This window comes from Hemicordylus capensis, chromosome 1, assembly GCF_027244095.1.
Source record: "Hemicordylus capensis ecotype Gifberg chromosome 1, rHemCap1.1.pri, whole genome shotgun sequence".
Lineage (NCBI taxonomy): Eukaryota > Metazoa > Chordata > Lepidosauria > Squamata > Cordylidae > Hemicordylus > Hemicordylus capensis.
The window spans coordinates 277,351,367-277,370,355 of record NC_069657.1 but is presented as its reverse complement, the minus strand read 5'-3'; the positions used below and the strand labels follow the sequence as shown (position 1 = coordinate 277,370,355).

General features: G+C 42.7%; 1 protein-coding gene across 8 annotated transcripts in view; it reads right to left on the bottom strand.

Annotated features, from left to right (window-relative positions):
- NBAS (NBAS subunit of NRZ tethering complex) overlaps positions 1-18,989 on the bottom strand; it is a 304,433-nt gene that overhangs the window by 82,051 nt on the left and 203,393 nt on the right. For all 8 annotated transcript variants that reach the window (XR_008313691.1, XR_008313692.1, XR_008313694.1 and 5 more), the window contains 2 exons: positions 16,301-16,438; positions 1,766-1,995 (listed from right to left, as the gene is read on the bottom strand). Coding sequence is in view for 5 of the 8 variants with exons in the window: in XM_053285448.1 (XP_053141423.1) it covers positions 1,766-1,995; positions 16,301-16,438 (368 nt within the window). In the remaining 3 variants the exon portion in view is untranslated. The remainder of the gene's footprint in view (positions 1-1,765; positions 1,996-16,300; positions 16,439-18,989) is intronic.

Here is an 18,989-nt window from a genome sequence, read left to right as displayed (position 1 = left end):
GGGAATCTAGGCATTAGGTTCCTGCACAATTTTTTTTTGGGGGGGGGCCAAAAAATCAAAATACACAAGAGGAAAGCAGAAATAAAAGTAGTACACACGTTAGCTTACTTTCCAGCTCTCCAGCAATGCACCAAACTTCTAAAATGACAATTTTAGGGGATGATTTTGGCAGGGTTTTTGTTGGTTTTTTTTGTAAACACGAGCCACAAAATGGCTCCATGCTGCCTCCAGACAAGAAATGTCACCAGGAATTCCACCAGAAGTGACACTGGAAGTCAATTCCAGTGGCCCATGGACCATGGATAGGAAAAAATCACCTATTTTTAATACTGAGGATAATGAAGGGCCGTGGATACATGAAACTGCAGATAATGAGGGCCACCTGTACATACAAATATATGGTTATACACTGGGCAGGTTCAGATGTCATGTAGAACCAGCGTGGTGTAGTGGTTAGAGTGCTGGACTAGGATCGAGGAGACCCGAGTTCAAATCCCCATTCAGCCATGATACTAGCTGGGTGACTCTGGGCCAGTCACTTCTCTCTCAGCCTAATCTACTTCACAGGGTTGTTGTGAGGAGAAACTTAAGTATGTAGTACACTGCTCTGGGGTCCTTGGAGGAAGAGCGGGATATAAATGTAAAATAATAATAATAATAATAATAATATCACACTTTTGTGTGACATATTTGAGCCACAGATCACACAAGCTCAGCTACCCTGCAAGAGCGTGGGCCAGAAGAATTTCTACTTCTGTGACTTGATCAGACAAAAAATAAGATTGGTTTTGATGTCCAAACCCACTGATCATGATTTATTTTAACCAAAGTATTTGACATAAACAGATCAGAAACCCATTTCAAGACTTGGGTTTACATCTCAAGTATATTTCAAGAAATTAGGTTAGAATACATTTAGATCAGTGATTTGGACATCAAAACTGATCTTGGTTTGTGTACAACCACAGCTGGAAGCAGAATTCTGATGACCCATAGACAGGCAGAGAAGGGGAGAGAACAAGCTCCTGAAGTTCAGAGACGTCACATGAAACGGAAATTTAAACTTGATTCTGTGTGATTTCTGAAAGAAGTATCAAGGTTCTTTTTCATAGTAATGGTTCTGAGATTGTATCTCAGGGCAAACAGGAGAGGATTCACACTTAAAATAGATCTAAACTTTGCACCTACAGGCAGGGATTCAAGCTTATGAATCCAAAGGAGTGACTACCGGGAGACCAGCAAGAAGCCTCTAAATAATAGGGTCAAGCAGTCAGGCAACAGTCACCAACCCCTATAAAAGCTTCCGGGTCAGACCTACTCAATGGTCTGAATTAGGGAACTGTGTGCTCATTGCTTCTTGTGTAGCTGCATACCTGTATCACCTTGATTTACCTTAATTTCTAAATATAAGAGTTATGTATAAATATATACATTTTTAACCAATTATGGGCTCTTCAAAGGAAGTTCAAGATGTCTATTTGCCAAGCAGTACCTTCCAATATAGTGTAAGGTTAGTTGCTAATATACAAGAAATAAGAATATATCCCTAACAATTCCCTGCATTTACTGATCCATTCAACTGGACAAAATACTTCATCTGACTAGAGTGGAGGGTGGGTGGGTGGGAATCCCATTAACTGCCACCTTGTAAAGCATGCAATGACTAATAAGCCTCTCTAAAAGTCAGTGCTGCTGAAAATTTACTTTCCTGGTTTGAATTTTAAATATGTCAGGTTACAAAAAATGCAAAGCAGATCTTACTTACTCTGCCAGACCCAATATAGTTTCTCTCTTGTACTGAGCATCTGCTGTAAACCTCTGCACATCCACCCCTTTGCCAAGGCCTTGAAGAATCTGAGCCTGCCTGAAGTCTAAGAGCCGTTCATTGTAGTACTGCAGATGCTTAATCAGAGTTGCTATTTCGTCAGGCCAGTCTGCATAACTGAACTGGGTAACGTGCTTTGTGACCATCTGAATTAATTCTTTTGGATCTGCCTGTGGAATAAATTCAAAATACATTGAAAGACATAATCGTCAGATGAAGCTTGCATTCCAAGACACTACTGATGACATTTTAATTATTTCACACAAAAAAGTGTTTAGAACAGCAATAATTAATAATTGTCTTATTAACAAGCTTTCATTCAAGCTCTAGCTTTGTACAAGCAAAAACGTTCTCTTTCCTCTTCTGATCCTACTTCTTCTTCTTTGCTCCTTCTGCTTCTCAGTGGAAGATTAATACCTCTCTATATACCTTGCAGTGTAGCATTTCCAGACTCCTTCCTAGATATTTTAGTAGTCTATTCCACCTGAGTCACAATCTTATCAGCTATGAGGGGGCCAAGATGCAGCATTCACATTTCTCAGGTGACAGGCTATAACAAGCACATTTTATTTATTTATTAAAACATTTTTATACCGCCCCAAACTTACGTTACATAAACCCTTTCTACACATTGTACAGAAACATCACACTTTGTTGAAGCTAAGTAGCTCTAAGTCTGACCAATGCCTGGTTGAGGAAAACTTGTAGGAACCTCATGTATGCCACTTTTAGAACTATTTATGTATAAGTGTCCTTGTGCCTGTTCTGAACACATTGCCAATGCATTTCATTGGATGACCCTAAGTTCCAGTTTTATGGAAGAAAGGTAGGATACAAATGTCAAAAATAAAAATTTAAAAATAAATTAAATACCCAAACCATTCTAAACAGTAGTGTAATAATTCCCAAACTCCATCCCAGGGTACATTAGTGTGCCACGATAGAGGAATAATTAAAAGTTCCTATGAAACAAAATATTTACCCACAGAGGAAGCTCTGCAATTCATAAGTTGCTGTTTTGGCCTTCCTTTCCTTCTAGTCTGCTTCCATTGGACAAGTGTAACTTTGGTGCACCTGCCCACAGAGTGTGGTTGGATTATTCAGTCACTCTCAATGCAAAGATGCAGCAAAATCATCTGCCTTTAGAAGAGACATGTCCAGGATGACTGCTGATTGCAGACATAACATGAAACCGTGGCTTGTTAGCTTACATGTTGCATCTGAACACACAAATCTGCCCACCATCATGGTTTATTTGGGGAAAACAAATCAGTATCTGAAATCATACTTTGAAAGTGGTTTGCAATCCACTATGCGAACTGTGGTTTATCATTATGTCTAAATTCACAGCCATTGGCAAACTCCAATTAGCACCATAGGAGGCTACTGTATTATGGAGACAGGAGTGAACATATTAAGTCAATTCTTGACTAGATGGAAAACAAAAGCAGGCAATGAACTCTAAACTATGATTTGTCTGTTGTACATCTGGAAGTTCAAACTATGGCATGGCTTAACTATGGTTAATGAAAATCATGGCGACAGCCTTTATCTGAACTCAGTCAGACACTCATGGAGAAACACTGGGGTTGGGCTTTCTTGAGGACGGGGAGTTTAAGAAACCTTTCAGGGTATAAGTGTGATGTATGCTTTCAATTTAATTTTTAAAAGTATGATCCAGCTGTCCAAAGTTTGGTAAACACTGCAGCAGAATATTAAAAGGGTAGAACATTAATCACTATGGTGTTGCTAAATGACAAGTTTATACAACTGATGCTAATCAAATCAAAGATTCTAAAGGCAGACATATTTGTGATGAAGGTATTCATCAATATTAACAAAAGGAGCCAATTTATTCTTTATTAGAGAAAGTAATTCAACACGGTGTTTGCTTCACATTGCATATTTTCAAAAGAGATTAACAGATCCCCAAGATAACTCTTAAAATGGAATAATAGCTAATTTGTGATCAGATAATCCCTACCTTATATTCTAAATAGGTAGATAAGGAGCAACTCAAATATTGGTATACTTCTAACCCCCCCTGCAAATAATGTTTGGAGGGGTCTTATTTTTCTCAGGAGCAACTTATAACTTAATTGCTTTGAGTTTTGAAAAACCGTTTTAGATAAATAAAGAGAAACAAATGATAAGGACAAGTTAGGTATACATATTATAGCAAGATGGAAAATGGAAATTAATTGCCTAGCAAGGCACAGCATTATTTTTGTTGGATAAATTATGTGCTGTTTAGATTAACTTAGTTGTCTAAACTTTCAGCAGTAACAAAACCAGTAAAGCTGTGTGACTTTCATTTGTGCAGATTAAATAAGGAGTGACACTTTTAGAAGACTATTTCTAAAAGAGGCCTTTGCCAGAGCACTCTCAGTAGGGTATAGTCTGGTATATATCATGGTCAGTTACGTACCCCAATTTTGAGTGCACCTTTAGCCTCCTCATGAGACTGTTATTTTAGAATATGTCCTGATACACAATGTTTCCTTTTGACAGGTTACACAGATCAGTTTCATATAGTTTGCATATAGATCTTAGCTGTGTAAAATAAAGAACAATTTAGTACTTGTAAAAAAAAAATCAATACTAACTACTGTGTGCTACTAAAGTGTATTGGTTCTAAGCACAATTTTCACAAGTTTCTTGCTTATCCAAGATCTTTAGACAATGTACTTTTTCCCTTAAAATCGTATTCAAAGAGTAACTGCAAATAAAAAACACAAAAACAGAGGACAAACTTTTAAAGGAAAAAAAGTCTACACACGATTAAAGTAGAATTCCCCGTGTTCCTTCAACCTGGCTCACTGCTGCCCTATTTTTTTTACTCAAAATGACCCTCTGATTTTGGCTGATACTTGCATGGGTGGTAAAAATGAGGAGGCTAAGTTCAATCCCTTTCGAGAGAAACCCACAAACGTTTTGAAAAAAATTTCCAAATATTCAAAGTGCGGCATACCTGTAGCAAGTTAAAAAACCTCTGCCTTGCTAGGTAGTGACAGCAGCGCAAAAAGCAATGCCTTACATGTCATGCAGCCTTAGGAGGACAGAGCAAGCTCCCTCCTCTTAAGAATTGAAGTAACAGCATGTGGACAGAAATAGGTGTTTGTTTTTTTAACTTATCTCCCCTCCCCATAAAAGTCCTTTTTACATCTAGGAAGATAGCCATGAAGGTCATGCAGCCCTCACAGACATCTTCCTGGAAGTGAATAGAGCTTTTGTGGGGAAGGGAGACAAGCAAAAACAACTTTGCCCTCCCAGTGTGCTGCAGCTGCATGGCAAGCCTCATGCACAGTTAGATTCTTGTGAGGACAGAGCTCTTGCTCTGTCCTTATAAGACTGCCACTGTTTGTCTCCTCAGCTCCTGGCTCCTGCTACCCACCATTTCCCTTCCCATAGGAATGACACTATAACATAGAATGATTTCTCCCTGTATTCTGGTAATGAAAATGACAGTAGGAGCTAGTTGCCAAGCAGAGCTGATAGTGCTGTTGTGGCCTTTTCATACAAAGGAAAACACTAGCACTGCAGGTCAGCTGCTTGCCCCACCTTCTTCTCCAAAAAAGATTCCTCAAATACACTGGATCTCTTACCTACCTCTTTTGATAGGGAAGGAGCTACAGAATAAATGCAAATCACCTCTTCAATGAGGTGAAGGTTGGGGTGGGGGACTCATGTAGGAGGAGTTTAGACCAGTCATTCTTAAACTCTCCAAAGCAGGCAGATGTAGGGCCATGATGATTTTGCAAGAGAAAAAGGCACTTTCCTCCCAGCAACAGGGGTTTAGCACTGCTACTCATCTCCCTACTGAGATGCCTTGTCCAACAATTGCAACAACAAATATTTATATACCGCTTTTCAACAAAAGTTTCCAAAGTGGTTTACACAGAGAAATGAATGAATGAGATGGATCCTTTCCCCAAAGGGCTCACTATCTAAAAATAAACTGTAAGATAGACACCAACAACAGTCACTTGAGATACTATCCTGGGAGTGGATAGGGCCAGTTACTCTCCTCCTGCTAAATAAAGAGAATCACCACGTTAAAAGGTGCCTCTTTAGCAAGTTAGCAGGGGAACTGCCTGAGTTTGAGTGTGTATGAACCTTCTGATGTGTCACCAAGAAAGGACTGGGATTCTGCTGGTATACAGGCCATCCTGCTGCCCAACCATCGCCTTATCTGAACTGGCAGAGGTGGTCTTGGGTGTGGTGTTTGGGTCTCCAGAACTTTTGGTGCTGGGACTCTACAAATATCTATGCTGACAAGTTGAGGCCTCCTCCTCGGCATCAGATCAGGACTTTCTGGTGGCTACAATAGGGATGGAGCTGTCTCTATTACATTTCTGGTCCCACTCCCAGTGCATCCCACATGATCTGGTGATTCTGTTATGCAGAGCTGCTGTTTTGGGTCCCTAGTAGGGATGTGTGAAGCCCTTCTGAGACTGATAAATCAGAATCCCCATAGCCTGCCTGTTCGCTAAGGAACACATTTGTTTGCATTCCTTTCTGCATTATCTGAAAGCCATTAAGAGCTATACATTCAGATCCTTGATTGTTTAGCATAAACAAAAGAGAACCATCCACAACTCATCGTAGCAGATGGCCCATTCACATAGTTTCCCCAACTGTCTGGCAACAAGTTTGGCACATTTACATATCCCTTACCCAACTCCATCTTCCTTTTGTCCCTCTACCAGGCAGGCAGGATTTCTCGGGAATTTTCCAGGCACATGGTTTTTGCCCTATATAAGAAGCTTCACTGGCCCCTTGCTCTCCAGACCTGACTCTAGGTTTATGAGTCTACGCGCCATCCCATTCATCCAGCAAGTATGTCAGGAGATGTATCATCCCATCCTTTCCATCTCTCCGGGAATTTTTATTATTCTCCTCCCCCTAGACCCCACTTTCCTATCCTGTGTATGAATGACTGTTTATGAATGTGTAGGACTAGACTGTTAGGAATAGGTTAAATTTTAGATTTAGGTTAGATTTTGTTCTATCTTTTAACTGGTTTTGTTGGGGAATGGGGGCACAAGCCCCTTCCCCACGGGTAAAAGCATGCTTGGTCTCAGCCGAACTCATGAGCAAAATCCACCCCCACCCCCAGCACAGTACCTCCAGTGACTGTTGCTGGCGTCTATCTTATGTTTCTTTTTAGATTGCGAGCCCTTTGGGGACAGGGATCCATCTTATATATTTGTTATTTCTCTGTGCAAACCGCCCTGAGGCATTTTTTGGAATAGAAATGAAATCAAACAAACAAACAAACAAACAAACAAACAAACAAACAAACAAACAAACAAATAAAATAGCAGGGTAATCACGGCTACCATGTTGACTGTGCAATCCGATTTCCCGCTCTGAGCGGAGCACTCTCTCATGAGAGTGTTTGACCAAAAGACACATGCAGGCTAGAGGGCTTTTACTGCCCAGCCCAGTTGAGAATTTCTCCCAAGCCCCCTGATCCATCCCAGTCCCAGCAGCACTGCGATCTGAGACTTTAAATGTCTCCTTCAAAAGCCCTTTCTTTTGTTAGCAGAGTTCCATGATCTGTTTCACCAGTGGTACCCACCTGGCTTTGGAAAGGATATTTAGATGCGGTGACGTGTCTACACCTTGAAAGATTATAATCTTTCAGACGATGGTTTTTCCCTTGACACTCTATGGACATGAAAGCTGGACTTTGAAGAAGCAAGACAGAAAGAGCATTGACGCTTTTGAACTTTGGTGCTGGAGAAGACTTTTGAGGATACCATGGCATGGGCAGTCAGGAAAACAAACAAATGGATCATAGAACATATCAATCCAGAATTTTCAGGAGGTGCAGATGACCAGGCTCAAACTATCATACTTTGAACACATTATGCGAAAATCCAGCTCCCTTGAGAAGTCCATAATGCTGGGAAAAGTTGGAGGAAAGAGAAGAAGAGGACAACCAGCATCAAGGTGGATGGACTCGATTACAACAGCAATGAATGCAGCACTGAGAGACCATAAAGGCCAAGTTGAAGACAGATCATCCTGGAGAGAATCTATCTATGTGGCTGCTAAGAGTCGACACTGACTTGACGACACTTAAATCAATCAAGCCAGGAACTGCCTCAACCCTCAGGTACCCTACCACAGAATCCCCTGCTGCAGCTAATTTGCATCCGCTACAACATCAGGCCTAGCCCAACCTAATCCACCCGAGAGTGTAGAATCTATTCCCAGGCTTTCTTGATCTGCTTATATGAAGCCGCTTGGATACATGAAGCCCAGACCCCTTTGAAGTCTGAAGGGCTGAGTGAAGAGGGAAGGTACACGATGTAAGTTCTATTTTTATCCAGAAGTGCCAGGAATCTCACACAAGCAGGGCCCCCTAGAAGCTGGAGTTATGCATCTCATGATGCCCCTTTCTCCCATGGATAGCCCTCTCATGAGAATGGTGATCCCTGACCAGCAAGCTGCCTCAAGGCCAAGTTAGTGTTGGGCTTTCCCTGACTTCTTGGCTTGAATCTGGTTGCCTAAGTCATAGTGAACCATAGAATCGACACGAATCCAGAATCCTTTGCCCACAGTCATCTACATATCCCCGCCAAAAGGGCCAGACACAGGCCCTTCCATGGAGTTTAAGGTAACCGATTTTCCCTGGCCTTTCCTAGGTCCAATGCCAAAAACTTCTTAGACACCATAAACCCCATGTCCCACTTGGTTCCTCTACTTCAATCTAAGTTAATATCAGACAATCTAAACACTGTTTACTAACATCAGAGCGTCTACTTTTATTTCCTATATAAGAATCCACATCAGTTTTAATAGTGGTCATGATTTTTATTAGTGAAAAGGAACAATTTATAGAAAGTGAAACACAAGCTGGCACGCATGTACCATGTCACATGGAAATGTCCCACATGTTATGTATTTCCCCTCTTATTATTTTTAATAAAGATTTACGATTGGATTACTGCTGGGTCCTTCTTTTATCTTGGAACACATCTGCCTGTTTTATAACATCCCTTCTGATCCCGGAGATGCGGGGTAACACCCCCCAATCCCCCTTGTAACATTTGGTTCTGAACAGGATAGTGGTGATCTGTGGGTGGGAGTTTGGAATTACTCCCTTGTCACCTAACTATCAAGAGAGTTGACACAATCACTCCCGAACACCCTCTCCTACTAGGTAAAGACTGCTAATGTGTTTGCCGTTTCATTGTCTTGGCTCACTGGAAAACCAGAGGTGATGGCTAGAGTGATGGTGGAAGAAAACTTGCGATGAGTACAATGGAACAGGGTGTAGGGCCCAAATTAGAGCCTAACTGATGGTGGTGATTTAAAAAATCTTGCTTTGCCATCACCTCAATAGATAGGTTGTAGAAGAGTTTACAACAACCACAGTCCATGTTTTTCAATATATTGAAGCTATTCTCACAAGCGAGCAAAACCAGGCTAAGGGAGCCCAGCCTGGATTTGCTCACTTGTGAGAACCAGTGGACTCGAGGGCGAGCCCGGTGGCTCCACAGCGGCAAGCCCGCCTACATAGCCACCCCCTTAAACAAGGTTAATCAAGCAAGCACTCCATTAATCTTGTTAAACTGATGGTGTGTCAGCCATGGCCGCTCACAGATGTGGTGGGTACACTCAGTGGCGGGAGGGAGGGGAGAGGGGGATCACAGAAATGCAATGTACAGGGGCTTGGCGGGGGCACCTCGCGATGGTGCTTCCCTGCACCTGACCACTTGAGCTGCCAGGCGAGCTGCGGCCAGACACGGGAATGCTGGAGACAAGCCGCCGCGCATCTGGGTGGGCAATCCGCCCTCCCAGAGCCCAAAGGAGGATCATCTGCAGGAAGGTAAATGCTTTCGGGCTTCCACCCTGCAAGAGAGTGGCCCTCCCCACTTAGCCATGGGAAGAGCTTCATTGTGTGATTGCATGCACTTAACTTCCTTTCTCTCCCCCTTCTCTGTTCTCTCACCATGGGCCAGTTTGCATGATATAACTGAGTTGGCCCTTTCCACACATGATTAGGAATGTGCATGACCACATCTTGTTCCCCCTTCTGATGCACCTTCCCCCTTCTTCTAATTGCATGTATAGGGATGGTTCACCCAAACGAGCCCCACTCATGAGCCATCCGAATACTACTTAATTGCATGTTAGCAGAACAATCTCAGACATATAATCTGAACCAACCCAAAGTTAGAAGAAGGAATGGGGAGTCAGGCAGAAGCTCAGCACGGCCAGACTAATAAAAAGAGGTATCTGTTTAAATAGAATTCTCTTTTTCTAAAATAAAATAAAAATGTATTTTTTCCTTTTTCAGGGAGCTTTAAATAAGATTCAGAATGAAAAAAACCCACACACAAGATACTTTAAACCTAGAATCCATTCCAATTTTTAAACCACTTTAAGAGGTAACCTAGTTTTAAAATTTAGTTTAAGAGAAAAACCTAGTTTCCTGCTCTGAGCAGGAAACTTCAAAGGTCCCCTTTTAACCTTTAACCCCAGTTCTACTAATACTGGTAGCTGTATATGAATATATGTACACAGCAAGTAACTAGCTACTGTTTAATATTTTGTCTGTATGAGAGACACTAGGCATATTTTTTAAAGAACATCTAAAATGGGGAAATCCATGAAGTTTGGGAGGGTGAAGCTGACGTACTTCACTGAACACTGCTCAAAAGAGAAAAGGCACTGGGTCTACAGTTAGTATATGAAAGCTCTTTCTTTCAGAAAGTTTCAATTTAAGTGACTTCTGTTTCTGCTAGGGATCTGTGAGCTGGCCATGAGACTGGTTGGGTTAGAATCCGGACCAGATTCAAAACAACCTGGCCACTGAACCAGGCCAAACCAGCTTGCGGGCCAACTCGGGGGATCTATTTGTAGAAAGGGATACGGTGAGGATTCCCCTTTACAAGTAAAGGGCGTTCCCTTTCCCTAGAGTAAATGCGGGGGTGGGTGGGTAGTTTTAACTTTTAAAATACAGGGGCTAGGGTGGCAGAGGCGGAGACTTCGGAGGTGGTGTCAGGAGCTCCTCCAACCTCTCCCCCACCGCCTCCCAAATGACAGCCCAGGTCAGTTGCTGCCTAATTTGGGCCTCTGCATATGCTCGGAGGCCATTTCTGTGATCTCATGTGTACAGGTCATTTGTGTCATCATGCAAATCGCAACTTGGACCGCCCAAGCCAGCTATCACATTCCTAGTTTATGCATCACATTTTTCACCTGAGTCTAATGTTCATTTGCACAGTGTCTTTTCAGAACACAAAATAAGAAATGAAAATAAATAAAATGACAGAATACGATGCTCTTCAATATTAATCTACATCTACTTTCAAAATTAAAGAAGAAAGCATCTCAATATATGCTAATACCATATCTGTATATGTAAAAAATCTTACAGCTTATATGAACACCAAAAGCATCTGTTCAAAGCTTTCACAATGCATCTGAAGTTGGGCTGACTTCTTGCACTTGTGCCAAAGCGAGGACTTTGGTTTAACTTGTTGACTTTTTGTAAATGCGCCTGTTTGCAACACTGAAACTCTACAGCACAAAGTATTGGAATACAATATAGTACAACATTCAGGGTATAATTCTATGTTTTGAGTCCAAACAGAACTGAATTCCAATAGCATTTGTTTTCTAAGGAGTAAGGAAAATATGAACTAAAATGCAATATACTTCCCTTAATACTGAGCTGTCAGAACAAAAGTGGGTTTGCCAGTTCAGGACAACAATCTGTACCAAACTCATCTCTCATGCTGGTTTTCAAGGGGACAGGAACAATGCAAAATATGCAAAGTACTAAGACTGAGAGATCACAATGCAGCATGTTATGCAGAAACCTCGGTTTGAAGAACTGCTTAATCCCTATACTTATTTCATGAAAGAAATAGGATACAAAGAAAGAAAGATACGAAGTATATTTGAATTCTAAGAATAATATGCTTATATTATATAAAATTGGTGTATGTGTGTGTGTTTCAGGACATAATCTGAAGGCACGTGATATAGCAGCTTTGCTGAAGCAATGCAGATCTGGGTTCAGGCAGTTCTTGATGGGAGACCTCCTGCAAACCCTGCTTTGGGTTCCAGCATGGAGGAAAGGCAAGCATAACTGTACTGAAGAAATACAGTGCAATATGATAACCTCGGAGGTTGAGATATTGGAATGAAAATTAGTGGCAAGTTCAGGAAATAATGCTGCATTTCATGTTCAAAACATGATCCCCACATTTGTGTGTCTGTGTGTGTAGGTTTTTAAAGAGGAACAGGACCAAGCTAGGCTGCTCAAACATTTTGCTTTACTAGTGAGAACTGGCAGCTCAATCAAACTTCTGTTTATTCCTAAGTAGCAATTATTTTCCTATAATGCAATTCATTAAAAAATTGCAGGTGCCAGTCACGTAATTACCTAACAGAAACTTATATAACAGGGGCGAGGAAGGGATAAAAACTGATTCTTTAATTTTTCAGTATTGGCCAAAAGAAATAGTTGGCAAGAGAACATATTTGCCAAAGATGTACAGAATGACATCTGAGCATCCAAAATATTTTGATCTATTTGCAGAGAGAGCATATTCAAGGTGACGGCTAGGTGGCAAACTCAAGTTAATGGCTACACATTGCAGACTACATCGTGTATCTGGTCAAATGTCTGATTTACCCTACCGCAATCATTTTCTCAGCTATCATACGCACTGCGGCTTCATAAAAAAGAAAGAGAGCAGAGCTTATTATTTAAAACAAGAAATTAAGTCCTTTGCTGCATTTTTATTGACTCAACGATATGCAGAGCACTAGTAATTAGCATCAGCCAGGGTGGTGTAGTGGTTAGAGTGCTGGACTAGGACCGGGGAGACCCGAGTTCAAATCCCCATTCAGCCATGATACTAGCTGGGTGACTCTGGGCCACTCACTTCTCTCTCAGCCTAACCTACTTCACAGGGTGGTTGGGAGAAGAAACTTAAATATGTAGTTCACCACTCTGGGCTCCTTGGAGGAAGAGTGGGATAATAAATGTAAAAAAAATAAAATAAATAAAAATAAGAAAATCTCAGTAATCCAATGACAGGGGAACAAAGTGTGTGCCCTCAAATAGAAAGGGTGAACATTCCAAGGCAGCTGGCAGAAGGAACAAATGGGGATGTGAAAGAAACAGATACTGCCCATAGGATCCTGGGGCGGGGTGCGGGGTTGGGGAAACATTAAAAATTGCCCACTTACCTATTTCTTTTGTGGGTTGGCTGGTAGGTAGCACCCATCCCATTTTGCCCTACCACCCTACCCACTTTGGTGTCCCTAGGAGCTATCCATGGGAGCAATGGGGTATTTCAAATTTCCCCATTGTTCCCTATGGCTGGGAAAAGCTGCACTCAGAGAGTGCACTGCACACATGTTTTGCATTGCAATTTGCAACCATCTTGAAAAACACTGCAGAAGCAGACAGTAAAAGGGAATATGCCCCTCCCAGCACAGAATACACATTTTAAGCACAGTCCAAAAATGGCCAAAAAAGAATCACAGTCCCAGAATCCACTGCCAGCCACAATGCCTGCGCTACAATAACATCATTGACACATTGCTCACTCACACGCAATTATTACTCCTTATGTTCCTTCCTAGCATTGCAACAGCTGCCACAGCAGCACCCCTATGTAGCAGCAAGGATAGCCATAAGCTCAACTTCAGCCACATTTTGACTGAGTACACCTTGCAATACAGATTTCAGAGCAGAGCAGTGAGTGAGGCACAAGTTAGTCTCAAGGCCAGATATGGAGCTCATCACAGCAATCACCAAGAAATATTACACACACACAGAGCTGCCACTGTCCATTTTTGGCAATCTGAGATCCCGATAAACCAGATACTTATAGCAGCAATATTGAACTGGTCTATGACCGAAATAAATAAATTGATTTATTATAGCAGCAGTAGCATAGCATTAAACTCAGTGCTGAGGGGAAAAAAAACACAAAATCAAACATTCCTTCCTCCTCTCCTGATGTAACTTCTTCAAGAGAGGCACAATATAAGGGTTCTCTCTGGCACCCATTCTCAATTAGGGATGTGCACGGAACCACAGAAGCGTGGTCCGGCACTGAGGGGACTGTCTCTTTAAGCGGGGTGGTGGTGGTAGTACTTACCCCCTCCACGCCGCTCTTCCCCCTCCGGCGCTGGTGCTTTTAAAAATCTTCTTGGGGCAGCAGAGTTCCTCCCTGCCACCCCTGCCCCCGCCGCCGTCCTTCTAAGCTTGAAACGAAGAAGAGGTAGGGGCGCGCATGTGCCCTTCGCGGTGCGCTGAGACGAGCGCGCGCCGCGAAGGGCGCATGCACGCTGCTAGCTCCTCTTCGTTTCAAGCTTAGAAGGATGACGGCGGGGGCAGGGGCGGTGGGGAGGAACTCTGCCGCCCCAAGAAGATTTTTAAAAGCACCAGCACCGGAGGGGGAAGAGCGGCGGGGAGGGGGTAAGTACTACCACCACCACCCCCGCTTAAAGAGACAGCCCCCCGCCCTTCCGAACCGCCGGAATTCCGGACTGGTCCGGAGGGCTTTTCCATTGCCCCGAACCGAACCTTGCACACTACTATTCTCAATTTGAAATTAATTCATTTTGTATTCCTCCCTCCCGCACCCAGCCAATGGGGGCACAGTTGCCAGCACTTGACAGTTGGACAACACTTGATTTGTATGCCACCCAAGAAGCATGGAGATCAAAAGCCAATCGGAAGCCAGTGCCAGAAAATTAATCAGTATGAGAAAACCAGTCTTCCAAAAAGGTGCTTGAAATGCTTTGATCAAAATGGGATTGTTGGGTTCCGAGCTTGAAACAGGCCCTTTATTTAGAGGACATTTTGTTTTGAAACACTTGAAACATTCCATTTTGAGTTGAAACATTCTGCACATACGTCCCTGGGAACAAAAGATTTGAGGAGATAGTGAAAGGTGTGCAACAAGTTTTTTTTAGCAGTCTAAGAATAGACAATGAGCTGTTATTAGCACATGATATGGTTTATTGATTAATAAGACACAATCTGCTCACCACTTAGTTTTTCAATAATTATTTGCAAGTTTTGTTGTAAGAATCAACAAATAAGAATCAAGTCTGTCTCTTCTATGTCTCTGGAGTATAATTACTAGAAACTGAAATGGAGAAAGAATTAAGTTCCCAGGCAGCTGATACCCACCTGAAAGAGACGGGTAACAAAGGCTCCTAGGAAAGTATTATCTTTCTAACATCTGGAGGTCATTCTCATGACCAGTTGTACCTGGGTAGGGTAGCGCCAGCCCAGGTAGGGCTGGTTGTGAGAACCACCGGGATCATGCCCAATCGCAGCACTCCTCTGCCGGGTAGCCTGAGATTTGTACCTGGGCTAAAAGTGCAGTAAGGAGGATGAGAGCTCACCCTCCTACACTGGTCATGTGGGCAACTGGGCTGCCACAGCCATTTAAATCATAGAGGCTGGGGGAAGGAGCTTCCTGGCCTCAGGGATTTCTACAGTGCACTGCACTACTCACATGGTGCATTGTGCGATTCCTGGAGGCTGGGCTTAGCTCCCGCAGCCTTCAGATTGTCATGCCACTTGCTGCAGCAGTGATCATTTAGCACATTAACGGTGCAGTTCAGCAGCAACAAGCTGTCATGTGGGGGAAGCAGGTATGATCCTGCCTTCCCTCCAGCCTCACTAAAAATGATCATTTGAACGACCTTCTTGAATAATTTGGTATCATTTGCAAACTTCGTTAGTTAATTGTTCATCCTTGACTCCAGACCAGTGATGAATGGCACTGGTCCCCATGTAGATCCTTGGAGGACTCCATTGCTTACAATCTTCTGCTGTGAAAACCCTTTATTCCTATCCAATGTTTCCTTTCTTCAACCAATTACCTATCCATAAGAGTACATGTCTTGCTTAGAAGTCTTTGGTGAGGCACTTTGTCAAAAACCTTTTGGGAATTGAAGCATAAAATGTTCACTGCTCTCTACACACTGAGACTCAAAAGAATTCTAAAAGGCTGGAAGTAGGACTTTCCTTTGTAGAAGTCATGCTGATTTGTCCTCAGCAGGATTATTTTTCTAAATGTTTAACCATTCTAGTTTTAAAAATGTGCCTACTAGTTTACCTGAGACAAGTAGATTGTTACTATTGGATCCCTTTAAAAAAATAAACTAATTTTCCATTGCTTACTTTTCAATTATCTGGTAAGTAGGCTGATTTTAAAACATTATATACCAAAATAATGTACAGCTTGTGATGAGTGCTTAAAGATAGAAAGCATTTCCTTTTATGTAGCCGCTAGGCACACTTTGGCAAACACTGTATTAAGCAGTTGCCTCTTTACAGAGTACTAGATCAAATGGTGATATGTGGCTTGGCTAGAGTAAGTTAGCCCTGCCCCTGAATTGGCTTCACACACACACTGGATATAGAGCATAAGTATTGTATTGCATATTGATGTATACAAAACTGAAACTGACCCTGTAGAGGGGATGGCATTCGTCCTTGAAACACGGTGCCAAATGAGCATAGATCTGGAGGCTATAGTAATAACTTGCCAGCTGGAGAGATAAAGCAGAGGGAGATTGCTTTTCAAAACACTTGTTGGCATCTACCACCTAGGAGAAAAGAGGAGAGAATTAACTTAGCTAAAACCACATTACAATGTCAAGCACACCTTTTTAGTTGCTGCTCCTGAATGACAATACAGAGACAGATTATGCCGAAGCCTATATTCTGAATGAAGTGGTAGTGGTTGTGATATCCAGGGTTTTTTTTAATTTAAAAAAGTCGCTCTGAAATTAAATATTTATTTATATTGTTCTTTTCCCTCAAGGAGCTCGAGGCACTGTGACACTCACATCCACCTGGTGAGGCAAAGTAGTGGAGAGATAGTTACCAAATCAAGGTCAATCAGCCAGTTTCATGGCTGAGTAGAGAGTTATATGCAAGTTACCATTCCAAGCACGACCCATTATCCTCCAGCCACAGCTCATTTGTCTCGATGTTTTCCCAAGAGAGTAAGACCGAAGGCCATTAGAAGCTGGTTCTCCACATCCCTTCAGAGCCTTCATAAGCGCTCCTGCCACTAGGAAGAACTAGGAGTTGACCACCTCTCAGGATGAAAAGCAGCTCTGCCTCCGTAGGGACAAAAACATCTGGTCATGCCAGACCCTGTTTGCTAGGAGGCACACTCTGTGGCTAGGGAGCGGGATGATGCAATTTCTTCCTATGGTTACCATGGGGCATTCAAGGAGTAGCAGTTAGAAGAAGAGTAGTGGGAACACCTTTTCTGATGTTTAAAACTATGAAAGGCTGGATATAAATGAAACATTAAAAATAAAATAGAATAGTATAATCTTGTCCCAGCCTGACTATGCAGAAAGGAATCAGGTTGCAATCCCTTCTATTAACTAATGACCTCTGAAGAAGAAAATGCCTTCCCCTGCTCTAGACGCCAATTGTAGATGAATATAATTAGGATCATCATTAAGTAGGAGATTGAAAATTAAAATGGAAGTACTATTATGCCCTTATACAAATCTATGGTGCAGCCATATTTTGAATACTCTGTACAGTTTTGGTCACTGTATCTTAAGGAGGATACTGAAGAACTTGAAAAAGTGCAGAAGAGGGCAACCAAGATGATCAGGAGCTTGCAGCACTTTCCATATGAGGCAAGGCTATAGGATATGGGACTTTTTAGTTTGTAAAAACCAAACTAACGGGAGACATGATAGAAGTTTATAAAATTATAAGCATCAAGATAGGAAGATAGGAAGCTGCCTTCTACTGAGTTAGACCATAGGTCCATCTAGCTCAGTATTGTCTTCACAGACAGGTAGCTGCTTCTCCAAGGTTGCAGGCAGGAATCTCTCTCAGCCCTATCTTGGAGAAGCCAGGGAGGGAACTTGAAACCTTATGCTCTTCCCAGAGCAGCTCCATCCCCTAAGGGGAATATATTGCAGTGCTCACACATCAAGTCTCCCATTCATATGCAACCAGGGCAGACCCTGCTTAGCTAATGGGACAGGTCATGCTTGCTACACAAGACCAGCTCTCCTCTCTTCAAGTAGAGCGAGTGAATAGAGATAATTTTTCTTCCCATTTCACAACACTAGAACCAGGGGTCATCTCGTGAAACAGATTGCCAGGAAATTTAAGACCAACAAAAAGGAAATCCTTTTTTACACAGCACATAATTAATTTATGGAATTCTCTGCCATAGGATATGGTGATAGCCACTAGTTTGGATGGCTATAATAGGGGCTTAGGTAAAGTCATGGAAGACACATCTATCAACGGCTACTATTTTGGTGGTAATAGGCCACCTCCAGCCTCATAGGAAAGGTACCTCTAAATACCAGATGCAGAGGAGCAACAGCAGGAGAGGGGGCATGCCCTCACCTCTTGCCTGTTGGCTTCTCAGAGGCATCTGGTGGGCCACTGTGGGAAACAGGATGCTGGACTAGGTAGACCTTGGGCCATCCAGCAGGGCTGTTCTTGTGCTCTTATGCATCATGGCAGCTGCACTCAATACAAAGGGAAAGACTATACCCAATCTTAATCAGATACATTTTGTTTTCACTTATTAATAAAGGAAGGAGAGGAGAGCTGGTCTTGTGGTAGCAAGCATGACTTGTCCCCATAGCTAAGCAGGGTTTGCCCTGGTTGCATTTGAATGGGAGACTTGATGTGTGAGCACTGCAAGATATTCCCCTCAGGGGATGAAGCCGCTCTGGGAAGAGCAGAGGGTTCCAAGTTCCCTCCCTGGCATCTCCAAGATAGGGCTGAGAGAGATTCCTGCCTGCGACCTTGGAGAAGCCGCTGCCAGTCTGTGAAGACAATACTGAGCTAGATAGACCAATGGTCTGACTCAGTATATGGTAGTTTCCTATGTTCCTATGAAGCTATGCTATTTCAGAGCCAACTGAACAGTGATGTGCATGGACTGGTCTGGAGGCCATTCTACTGGCCTCCGGACCGGTCCGATCTTGGGGCGGTTCGAGGTTCGACCAACAGGGTGGGGGTTCCTTTAAGGGCAGGGGGAGGGTGTACTCCTGCCGCTTTCCCCCCGCCGGCGCACTTTTTTAGGAATCATTTGGGGCGGCAGGATACCTCCCTGCCGCCTCTCCCCCCTCTCGGCTGCAAAAGGCTTCAGGAAGCCTT